At 38.5% G+C, this 12,530-nt stretch overlaps 1 protein-coding gene across 1 annotated transcript in view; it reads left to right on the top strand.

The window, feature by feature from the left end:
* Window positions 1–12,530, top strand: part of adgrb1a (adhesion G protein-coupled receptor B1a) — a 618,149-nt gene that overhangs the window by 215,683 nt on the left and 389,936 nt on the right. Inside the window, exon 5 of the mRNA XM_048596183.1 lies at window positions 9,289–9,453. Coding sequence (XP_048452140.1) covers window positions 9,289–9,453 — 165 coding nt within the window. The remainder of the gene's footprint in view (window positions 1–9,288; window positions 9,454–12,530) is intronic.

The raw sequence follows: 12,530 nt of genomic DNA, 5'->3' as shown, positions 1-12,530 counted from the left end.
TTGCTGTGATGAATTCCCTGCCTTCAATTTATTCAGCATAGTCATGCTTTCCTTGTGTAATGTTTAATTTTCTCTAATGTGAAATCACTTAACATTTGGATATAACTTCTTTACTTCTCTCTGTACTTACCTGGAATAGTAATTGCTTTTTAAGTAAACCTAGATTACGTGTTAGAAATAATCACAAGCAAAATAATTCTAATCGCTTTGGCAAAAAAAAATGCTATAGTCTTCACATAGGAAAAAAAAGCACGGATTTTCCTTAACCTTAGGTAACGCTATAGATTGAACTGTCAAGAATAAACCTGATTTCTGCCTTGTTTAGGCAGTGAGGGAGATTTACACAGGTCTTATTAGGCACGTTGTACTGCCTTCAAAAGTTTCAAGAAGTCTGGCCTGCCTGTAACATAAAAACCATTCACCGAATGTGCTTTTATAGATCTTCTGAAGTGATAGTTTGTGTTTCTTTTTTACCGTGTGACACATTTTAAAATATTCTACATGTTAATATTGAAGTACAAAAAACAATACTTTTTTGTGAGTTCCTTTGACACTGCCATCACGTTTGGTTTTGTGATACCAACCACTTGTAGCTTGTGTTTGTGGTAGTTCACTGCCAGTAGTTAAGTCTGAGTGAGTAGAGCCTCTTGCCTTCAACAAGATGTAGATTATTGCATGACAGCAAAGTTATATTGTTGAGATAATCTTGTTACCAAGACTGTGAGGAAACCTGTGAATTAAGTCTGTGCACAAGATCCAAAAATGTTCTTCCTTATCCCTACTCGAAACTGCATGACATCATCAGATTGGATAGAGCTTAATGCAGCTTCCAAACTAATCTTTTCAAAACCATTACCATATGCAACCAGTACATGCCATGGCTTTTTACATTACTTTTAGAGTTTGGCTTATACACCAACAAGTAGATTTTGATTATTTAATTTCTATCAATTGTTTTACATCTCTCTCGCCATTTTATTTTAATTGATGTTGCTGGGAACTGTAAAAAGAGATAACAAGGTGCAGAACTTGATGAACACAGCAGGCCAAGCAGCATCAGAGGAGCAGGAAAGCTGACGTTTCAGGCCTAGACACTTCCTCAAAAAATCGAATTTTCTGAAGAAGGGTCTAGGCCCAAAACGTCAGCTTTCCTGATCCTCTGATGCTGCTTGGCCTGCTGTGTTCATCAAGTTCTGCACCTTGTTATCTCAGATTCTCCAGCATCTGCAGTTCCTACTATCTCTGTAAAAAGAGCTGTCAGTTTGTTATGACCTGCTTTCCAGTAATGCAGAGTCAAAATGCACCCCAATAGCCCATGTGTGATGGCATACTTTATTGCAAAAACCTAGTTGTGTTTCCCTCTCACACCCCGATATAGCTGTTCATAGTAATATACAGCTTTTAAGCACTAAATGTTGATGGATTCCTTGCATTGATATTTTTTATGTAACAGGAGTTTGACATTGATTTTTAACCTAAAGGAATGGCATACGTGTAGCTTTTACTACCTCTCTGTAGTGTGGTCTCATAATACTCTCAGAAGTTGTTGTGTATTCAGAATCATTTGCCACCTTTTAAAAAGGAAATAGGACACAGGACGAGATTATTCAGTCCTCCAAGCTAGACCCTCACTTATATCATGGCTGATCTGATTACAGCCGAATTTCACTTTCCTACTTGTTTCCCATTACTCTTAATTCCCTTTCCAATCAAAATTCTTTCTAACTCAGCCTCGAATACATTCAGTGAAATAGGCACCCCAGAAGAGAATTCTAAAGGCTAAAGACCATCTGAGAAAATAAATTTCTCTTCATCTCAGTCTTAAGTAAAAGAACTGTGCCCTCTAGCTTTAGATTCCCCATGAGGGGAAACAATCTATCACTGTCTACAGTGTCAGGTACACCAAAATCTGGTATGTTTCAATAAGTTCGTGTTTCAGTCTTCTTACTCCAATGCGCATTGACTCCACTTCCTCAAACGTTTTTCATCATTCCTCAGGTGGAAAAATATATGTTAAGTAGTCGGGGAAGGAATTTTGTTAAGGATCAGGTGGAGAATCATGGACAAAGAGAGCACATAAAGTAGCACAGAGTTTGGAGTTAGTGAGAGAAAGAGAGTTTCCATAAAACAATGTGTAATTCAAAGAAGTGCAAGACGTTGTGAAACATCATGGATTTTGCAGAGAGAGAGCAAATGGGAGTGCTAATACAATTATATGAATTTCAGTATTCAGAGAAAGGGGGAGAGAGAGAGCCCACAAAGCATACGAAAATATGAACAATCAAATTAGGAGAAGAAGTAAGACATTTGTCCCTTCTAGTCTGCTCCATCATTCAATAAGATCATGGCTGATCTGTCAGTGTTCTGAATTCCACATTGCTGTCTACCCACAACAACATGGCTAAAGCAGCGTGGAATTTGGAAATAGTGGAGAGAGAGAATTTCCAAATAGCAGCATCAAGAGTGGACAACAGAGAAAAAAAGAGACAACAAAGGAGCCCATGGATCAGTGTGGAGAGAAGAGTGGTAAAGAGAGGATCTCAGTGTGTGGACTGGAAGAAACCAATGTTCGGCATCACGTGGAAGCATGTAAGTGATTGATTGATGAGTATTTTCTCATTTATCTTTCAAAATATAGGTTAACTATCAGTGAGTGAAAGGTTCTTTAAGTAGCACTTAGGGCTGCAAACAATAGTAGAGCTTATGAGGAATAGGAGTAAAGAAAAGTGGATGAATTAGCACCTAACAAAATAGCAGGGTGGTTGACATGTTGAAGCTGCAGTATTTGAGAGCTGACTGAAGGCATTTGCAGTAGGTGTTTGTAGCTTGAGGAACCTTAGCTCAATATTATTGACCTGGACACAAGGTACAGTTACAACGATGAATCACGGAGAGGGTATGTTTTCTGGAAACTTAATTCCAGAAGGCACTCATACCATCTAAGTTAAAACCTTTGCATTTTGTCTATGCTTATGGACAGAAGGATCTGACTCAGGTAAAACGGGTAAGGGAATTAGAACGTAGAAATGATGTTACTTTATCGCTTATCAGGCTAAGCCTGGATATATCCAAATATTTCTGTGTATGGGCACGGGCTGCTTTAGTACCTGAGGACTAACAAATAATGCTGAAAATTGTGCAATCATCTGCAAACCTCAGCATCTCTGACCTTCTGTTGAAGGTAAACTTATTGATGAAGCAGTTTAAAATCACTGGGCTAACAAGATCACCTTGAGGAACTCCAGAGATGTCCTGGAGCTGAGACTATTGACCTCTAACAATTACAATCATCTTCCTTTATGCTAGGTATGACTCCAACTGCTGTAAGTTTTCTCCCTGGTTCCCATTAACTCTACCTTTGCTACAGCCCTTGATGTCATACTTTGTTGAATGCTGCCTTAATATTAATATTATTACTCTCACTTCACCTCTGAAGTTCAACTTTTTGTCCATGTTTGGACAAAGGTGGCAATGAGGTCAGGAATCAAGTAGCTTGGAAAAACCCAAAGTGAATGGTAGTCAGCAGGTTACTTGCAAGTGCTAATTAATAGCACTGTTGATAATCTGTTTCCAACACTTTGCTAATGATTGATTGCAGACGAACGTAGCATTAATTGGTGAGATTAAATTCAGTCTGTTTTTAATACACAGGACACACCTCAACAATTTTCCAAATATTTTGGTAGATGCCTGAGTTGTTGCTGCACTAGAACAGCTTGGCTAAAGGTGCGGCTAGTTCTGGAGCACATGTCATCAATAGTATCCTCTAACTGTTGTTACAGTCCACAACCTTTGATGTGTTCAGTGCTTTCAGCCATTTCTTGATATTACTTGGTGTGAATTGAATTGCTTGAGGACTGACATTTGTGAAGCTGGGAATCTCAGGAGAAAGCCAAGATGGATCATTCACTCGGCACATCTGAATAAATTGGACCAAATGCTTCAGCTATGCCTTTTGTGCTGATGTCCTGGTCTCCCTCAACATTGAGGATGGGATGTTCGTGAAGCATCCACTTTTTGATTGGAAGTGGCAGGGCTACAGAGCTTAGATCTCATCCATTGTTTGTGTGGCTGTTTAACCCTGTCTATTATATGCTCCTTCCACTTTTTAGTACACAATAAAGTATTGGACTGTAGTTTCACCAGTTTGATATGCATGTTCTCCTGCCCTCTTCATTAAACAAGGGTTGATCCATTGACTTAATAGTAATGGTAGAATGGGGGACAGTTTTGAGGGTGGTGACTGTCCAGAATTCTTTATTGCATGGTGCTGTCGAGGCTGGGTTGTTAGGGATATTCAAGGCTGAAATAGACAGATTTCTAATCATTAAGGGAATCAAAGGTTGTTGAGTTCAGGCAAGGAAGTGAAGTTGAGGATTATCAGATTAGATATTGAGATTAATGAGATAATGAATTGAAGTTAGATTTACTGCCAGGTGTGAAGTTATTGTCAAGGTAGTACACACCCTGGACAATAAACCTGGATTTATAAAAATTTTCCATTATTGTGGTTTCCTTACGTATTGGTGAAAGAACTACAAGTTTACAGTATTTTCACACTTATCAATTATTGAAACAGTTCATTAACTGCTCAAGAGATGAATATCTGACTATCAGTGTGAATAGCTCTGATTGGTCACGGCTTTACAAGAAAATTGGTGAGTGTGTAAGCTATGAGTCTGTGGAAGAAACAAAGGTGCAATCCAAGTAGATGGTCAGATGAAGCTTGTCAATGATGTGCAGTGCAGTTGACGTTAATTGCCATCTGAAGTGGCCTAGCAAGCTAGTATCAGTTGTTCAGGAGGTGGGTGCACCATTGCTTTCTATGGGAGCGTGGGATGGACTAAAATTATTGATCTTGCCAGCGAAGTCTAACCCACAAGATTGAGTAGTAACGCAAAGTAATTTCTGCTAAGTTTCAGTACAAATAGGAAGTTCATCCGATTAAAAGATGTAATATCATCTCACCATAGTTGTGTAACAAAATCATTTTAATTATTGTAGGGATGAGGGACTTTAGTAAGTTCAGGAAAGTAGAAAAGTTGGGATTCTTCTTAGAGCAGAGAAATTTAAGGGGAAGTTTAATACTTTTTCAAATTCTGACAGGTTTTTTAGCAGTAATTAAGGAGGAACAATTTCCATTGGTGGGGAGATTCAATAAACAGAGGACAGAAATTAAATGTAATTGACAAAAGGATCAGAGAAAAGAATGAGGAAGAACATCACTCTGCTGTAGTTTGTACAGTTCTGGACTTCACTGTTTAAAAGGGTGTTGGAATCAAATTAAGTTGTAACTCTCAACAGGGGATTGAATGTATCCTTGAAAAGGAAAGACTTGCAGTGCCTTGGGGGGATGATATGGGCTAGTGGAATTAATTGGATAGCTCTTTCAAAGATGGACTATGTGGTATTGTTCTGTAGTGCAAGATTCCCTACAGAAATGAACAAGTTGTTTGACAAATCCAGAACAAAGAGATAACAAATGTCAGGGAACATTATTGATTGGACAAAATCCACTTTCTCTTGCATTGTTATGCAAAAGCAATTATGTTTGCAAGTAGGTCTATTTGTAAGAAAGATTCAGTTGTCTTTGAATTTCTACTGCCATGCTAAAGAGTGCTTCTTTTTTGTCATTGGGAATTACTTAATTTTTTTTTCCAGAAGAACACCAGCTCACCATGCACGGATAAGCTCTTTAAAGTACAAGTGTGAACACAACTGAAATTAGAGAATTATCTCTTTGAGAAGAATGTTGATACTTATGGAAATTAATATAGCCTGAGATGAATGCAATGATTATTATGATTCCTTTCTTGTTGTGTGTGGAAGAAGGAGTACTGTTCTGAAGGGGAGCATCGAAAATCCACACTGAGTGATAATATATTCATAGCTAGGTATCTGGTTTGATTTCCTTTGGACTTCAGAATATACTAATGCAAAATCTTCTTTCATGACTGTGTGGAGGTAGAGTTAACTGCACGTGGGCTGTGACCAGAATATACTTGGCAGACTGAATAGTCTTTAGATGTTTTACACATTCTTGTGTATGCACCAAAACTCTGCAAAAGTGCAATAATTGATTAAAGAAAGCACTCTTCAGAAAGCAGAATAAAACATGATCAAAGTTAAACACTCAATTCCCTACAACCTCAGAATGAAAAGAATAATTCTGTTCTGAATAGAAGCTCTGCAACAGGCATCAGAGACTTGAGAAGCATGTTGTTGAGTAAGAAAGGTTCATTATTAGCTTAATTTCAAATGGCTGCCAAGAATCACACTTTATATCATAATCTGGTGTTTGTCAAGACATCATGAACTGTGGTTCATAATTGGCATACTGTTAGGAAAGAGACGCTGAGCTCCAGTTTGGAACATGCAGGTACTCTCTTTGATTGGATAATCTCAGAACAGTGACAGTGGCAACAGTCCAGTGGTGGCCACACAGCAGATCTTTGGTATGGGAACTGCAGAAGAAACATTGTCCTTCAATAATCCCACAGGAAATCACTGAATTGTTAAAGAACAAACTCGGCAGAAAATGAGGGCAAATAAAGAGGTGACTGGGCAGCACAGTCAGCTTTTGTGTGAGCTTAGTTGAGTAACGTCACTATGCTTGGCTCTCCTGACTTTACTTGTTAAAGGAGCCCCCTACCATATTGTGTTCTTCTGATGCAGAACATAAAGTCCTCATTTCCTGTGGTAGAATAAAAAATTGTTATTCGTCGCTGTTGAACAAAACAGCAGTGGGCCATGGCCCAAATTCATTGAACTGAGAGCCAAATTGAAAAGACTGGAATCATACATTCAAGTCATTACCACCATTAAAGATCTTCCTTAGCTCCAAACTTGTTTGCTTAGTCTTGGTTTCTCGTACACTGCACAGTCTGTTTTACACAAAAGAAAGCCTAAACAAGCAAAATTGGGCTGGACTGAACCTATTAGATTTAGACAAAATGGAATTCCTATGATGTGCCAATGTTTTGTTTAACCAAGCCCTGTAGAGTTACAGAATGAACAGTGAAACAGCTTGTTACTCATGCTTCTCAAATGCACTGATTGGAACAAAGAAGGTTTATCCACATTTTGTGTGCATTTCAGTACAAAGTGACTAGGATCAATTTTTCATGCAGGCACGTTTAACCACAAGTGAGCATCTCACCTGCAGTGTAAATCTAAATTTTCTGTTGTCAACTCAATGCCATTATTTTTGATATCTCTGTGCCCAGCTCAGACCCTTGTATGGTATTAGAATAATAGGAGTGACCAGAAAACTGCGAAATGAAAATGACATTTATGAGAAATTGAATCCCTAAAAAGTTAAGTGCCATTATTATATTTGAACTTTGAAAATGCTCAAAAGACATCCTGACAAATTAGCAGTTGTTGCCAAAACTAATGAGAGAGAGGAGAAAGAAGTGCCAAAGGGAGAAAAAAACATGACAAGAAACAAAGTTCAGAAATAAAACAACTTCTGCAGGCATTGTGGGGCATCCAGCATCGAAAACCTTGTCAAGATCTGATCAAGTAGAAGTTGCACTCTCTGGAGTGATTGCAAGGAGGGGTCATCTGGTTTTCCACTCCAGGGCAAAGTTTAAAGATCATTGTTGCGACATGCAGTGCAGGTTGTGGAGGTAGATATAAGGCCAGAACAGAATATCACTGACTGCTGTCTTTTTGATGCAGTTTAACTACTCGTGGGCTTGCTGCAGTCCTGAAATCTGTGAGTCCCTATTTTCATCGCTAGTTAGATGTACATATATGGTTGGTAGCATTTTGCCAGTTTCAGACAATCAGAGTTAGTCTGGCTGATGATTATGCTTTCTTTATAAGCAACACCATTTAAAATATGACATGCTATAACTGGAGTCCTTTCAAAGATCCATCCTGCATTAAGGTAGGTAAGCTCCTGGAGACAGTATTTCTGCAATTGGTTCTGTTTTCGCAACCTACCTTGGGAATTAAAGCCTCCACATGCACCAGTCTTCTGAATAAAGAGATATACTTATGTCTGTTCATTAATGTAGGCGAGAACTGACAAATTCTGGTGCCGTATCAACATTTTTGTTTATCAGCACATCTAAGTCAAATCTGTATACATTGCTATGAAGATTTTGATGGCTCTGAGTGACAAATGGTTACCAATAATTAGTCATTGCAATTAAGATAATTCAGTATTAATATATATGAATGTGACAACTGGAGAAGGTAAATAGCAATTGACTCAGAACATTCTGTTTTCACAATAGGTCAAACCTTTTATTTTCAATGTTCTTTATCTTGTCCTCAAATTATAATATCTTGATGGGGTATACTTCCATGGGTACAGTCTGCATCCCAAACCGATTTGATCATTACCAAGATATATGAACCTTGGTTCAATGATAGGAATCTTGCCTCCAAGTCAGAAGTTGTGGATTCATATCCCACTTCAAGAGTTCAGTGCATAAACTATATAGACAGGTTAGTGCACTATTGAAGAAATACATACACTATAAATGGCTTGTCTTTTGGATGAAGCATTAAACCAAACTAGATGAACATGAAATATCCTAAGCTTCAGTCTCTTGTTCCTGAACAAACATGACCAACAACTCATTGCTTTTTTTCTGGCAGGTTTTTTTTTTGCACATAAGCAGTTTGTTGACACTATACGAGTTATTACATTTCAAAACTAATTCATTTATTAAAATGAAATGTGCTGTATGATTGTGAAACATTGCACATAAATTAACAGTTCTTTCCTCCTCCATCTATTTGTGAGGCTCGATAATCATTGCTTGTCAGGTCTTTGACCTTAGGACTGTTGACCTGGACATGCCCATGTTAATTACCGAATGGAAATTGACAATTGGACCTCCAGCTAATATTTCTCCGATCTTTGTCAGAAATTCTAAGGCCAATCTTAGTGACCATAACTCCATCCTATCAGCTAACTTAACCAATATATGGTTCAAATTTATAATCTTTATGCTTTGTATGGTTTAGATGCACATGCATTCTTTGTTAGACATGATAGACTACCTGTATGGTGCCATTGAGATATGTGTTTGTTTATTCAAAAATCATTATTTGCTGGTATGGGAGATCAAATTTTGTCTATTTAGACTGCATTCATTTTTAAGCAGAATGGAGTGGTTATTGAAGCAGAATTGCTATACAGACAGTTTATGGCACACCAAATTTCCAGGACTATCTAATTTATACTGATTGTCTTCTCCCTGAGCCCCAAATTTTCATAGAAAGACCTAACCGTAAACTGAGATCAAGACCTTGTTGTTCTGTTTTCAGTCCATGGTGTCTGGGAGGAATGGTCGCCGTGGAGTTTATGCTCCTCCACATGTGGAAGAGGTCACCGAGATCGTACCCGTTCCTGCATACAACCTCAATTTGGAGGGAATCCCTGTGAAGGGCCCGAGAAGCAAACCAAGTTCTGCAACATTGCACTTTGTCCTGGTATGCAGTTTATTACATTTACATTTAATTTAGAGACAAGATTCAAGGTTAATTTTAGCCCATCGTTTGTGGAAGCTATTGAGAGCATGTTGTATTCACCTGATTTTATTCTCCATTGAAGTGCAATATTGGGCAGTGTGTAAATTTGGTTTTTAGTTCAATCCTATGGGTTTTCAGTTAGTCAGATTAAACTTTCCGCCTTACTGTTTAGATAATGATACAATCCGTGGGCAGAAGCCATAAACCAAACTAACTAAATTTACCAAATAATCCCAAAATGACAGTTTCAATTTTACAACTAATACTTTAGAAGTTATGGGGAAAATTGTACATGAAATGAAAGGGTAAGTTTCCATTAAATAGTCAAGATAACACCAACATCTTGCCAAAAGCCAAAGCACACAAATCACTTTCTGCAGACAATGTGGACTGCAGTGGTTGAAGGAGGTAGCTCACCATCACCTTTCAAGGCCGGAACTAGGGATGGGCAATAAATACTGGCCAGCCAGCAATGCCTTCATCCCACAATCAAATATAAAAATAAAGACATGTTGCACCACGTGCTCTTCTACAGTTGTCCAAACTCTAAGTGAAGAAAAGTTTCCCCATCTCACTTCGACAATCATCTTGTTCAAAAGTTGGGTTTCCCAACAATTTGACAAATGTAAAATGTCTTACAAAGACTAACCATATCCATATGCACCTATGGCCAATAAAAATCCAATGTCTTAGCTTGAGATTTCTGAATACATACATACTCTATAATTGGGATCTCATAGGTAAACTACAGACGGACAGCGATTTGAAAGACTATAAACCAATACTCCTCCCCTGGCCTGTGAGGACACCTTCACTTCCTTATTAAAATGGCATCTTTGATATGATCACATTCAAAGACCTTTGTAGCTACTTGCCCAGAACATTTGTCAGTGGCAAGCTCCTCAGCTGAAGTTCTACCTGTTAGCAGTTAACTGGCACAGATCACTAAACAATTCACCAACATCTCATTTACATCCTTAGAATGATTTCAGCTCTCCAAATCTTTCAATTGTCCTCCGCAACAATTGCATCTATTTCTTCTTGCCTAACTTGATGAGTCTGGAGCTAATCTGACAATAGTCAGATCACACAATCTGAGAATAATAACAGAAGTTGCTGGAAATGCTTAGCAGGTCTGGCAGCATCTGTAAAGAAACAAATCAGAGTTAATGTTTAGGGTCCGGTGACCCTTCCTCAGAGGAAGGATCCTCTTCTGAGGAAGGATCACCGGACATGAAATGTAAACTCTGACTTTTTTTCTTCACAGATGCTGCCAGACCTGCTAAGCATTTCCAGCAACTTCTGTTTTTGTTCCTGTATTGCAGCATCCGCAGTTCTTTCAGTTTGAGAATAGTCCAGTCAAATTATGCTTGTAAAACTTTTGCCTCAACAGCTCGTGCTGGCCTTTCGGAAATTACTGGAGATCACACTAATTTATACCCAGCCAATTTGTTTCCTAATAAGAAGTCAACATCTTCAGCAGGTGCATCGATAGTAATTTCCACAACAACAGAATAAGCAACTAAGCCACATTTTAAATTAACCTTACATAACGGAACTGGTAAATAATTCCCATGAATGAAGTAAATCACTATCTTTATGCAATATCTTCAGTAATATTTTCGAGGAATTCCTACAACCTGGCAATGTCAGTTACATTGCTGATCTGATCTCAAAGAACAATAACCAATTGCTTGCCTTACTGGATAAACATTGGGATACTTGATCCTCAATCAAAATCTGTATAGCTTTCTTTTCACTGATTCACTCTGAGTGAGTTTGTGGGTGAGTCCATGCTTATTTTAAACATCATAACTGGGAAAACGCAACAATTTTGTTTGTGTTCTTTAACTTCTAGCATTCAACCTTCTTGTGAGTCATTGAGTCACCGAGATGTATAGAACAGAAAAAGACCCTTCAGCTCAGCACACCTATGCTGCTCAATACAACCACCCTAATTGAAATAACTGCACTGAGGCTGATATCCTGTCACCCATCACCCTTTATTCATATGTACACAGTACATGGGCTCTGACCAGTCGGCTCAGAGCCAGTCTCCAAAATGAGAAGACGCGCTCCACCTCCTGTCATATCTGTCAGCCAAGGTTCTTTGATTGGCCCAGGTTAACAGCCCCAGTTAAAGATCTCTTACTCAGTGAGATTCACCTGATCTTTATTACAATCACTAGTCTAACCCTATTCTAATCCTAAAGATTGCATGTTGGTCCATTCAACTGAAACAAGAACCTTCACATTTACTAACCTGAGAGGGACCGGGTGTTTACCTTCTCCACTATTTTCAGCAGGGCCAGACCGGTTCTCATCATCAATATTGAATTTGCTCTCTTTGTAGGCTCAAAATTCCACCCCGTTAGTAATAACCTTGTCACTTAATGCATGTTCATATGCCATTACAGAGGATTCCCATATTAGGCAAGTCTTGATTACCAAAGAGACACTATTTTTGAATTCCTGCACCAACATCATATTTCTATGTTTATCAAAATTCTGTTCCACCTTCATGGATCTACACCATCCATCAACTAGCATTTCCTTGACCCTGGCAAATTCTATGTGGAGATGGTTCTCTTTTTCAGATTTCTAAATTTCTGCTTTTAGACCACTAACTAAGTATTGAATTTGGCAATCTTTACTTTCTCATTGTCAAATATGTTGCTGAAATAGAGGACTGCCCACAAAGCTTTCCACGTCTAAACTCTTTGTAGGAGCGCAGACCACTGCTCTTTCAGCTAATTTAGATTGTGGCAGTTTTCTTAAAGGACAGCTCCATTCCCTCTTCTCTCAGTTTAGGTACTAAGGGGAAATTCTTTGAATCAGCCTTTGACCATAAGACAGAGGATCAGAAGTGGACCATTTGGCTCATCAAAAAAGCTTTGCTATTCAGTGAAATCATTGCTGATCTGATAATCCTTAACTCCACTTTCCTTCCTTTCCCATACAGCCCTTGGTTACCTGACAGATTTTTAATCAGAGACAACAAGGTGCAGGGCTGGATGAACACAGCAGGCCAAGCAGCA

This window comes from Rhincodon typus, chromosome 4, assembly GCF_021869965.1.
Source record: "Rhincodon typus isolate 14 chromosome 4, sRhiTyp1.1, whole genome shotgun sequence".
In the NCBI taxonomy this organism is placed as follows: Eukaryota; Metazoa; Chordata; class Chondrichthyes; order Orectolobiformes; family Rhincodontidae; genus Rhincodon; species Rhincodon typus.
This window is presented reverse-complemented; position numbering and strand designations above follow the sequence as displayed.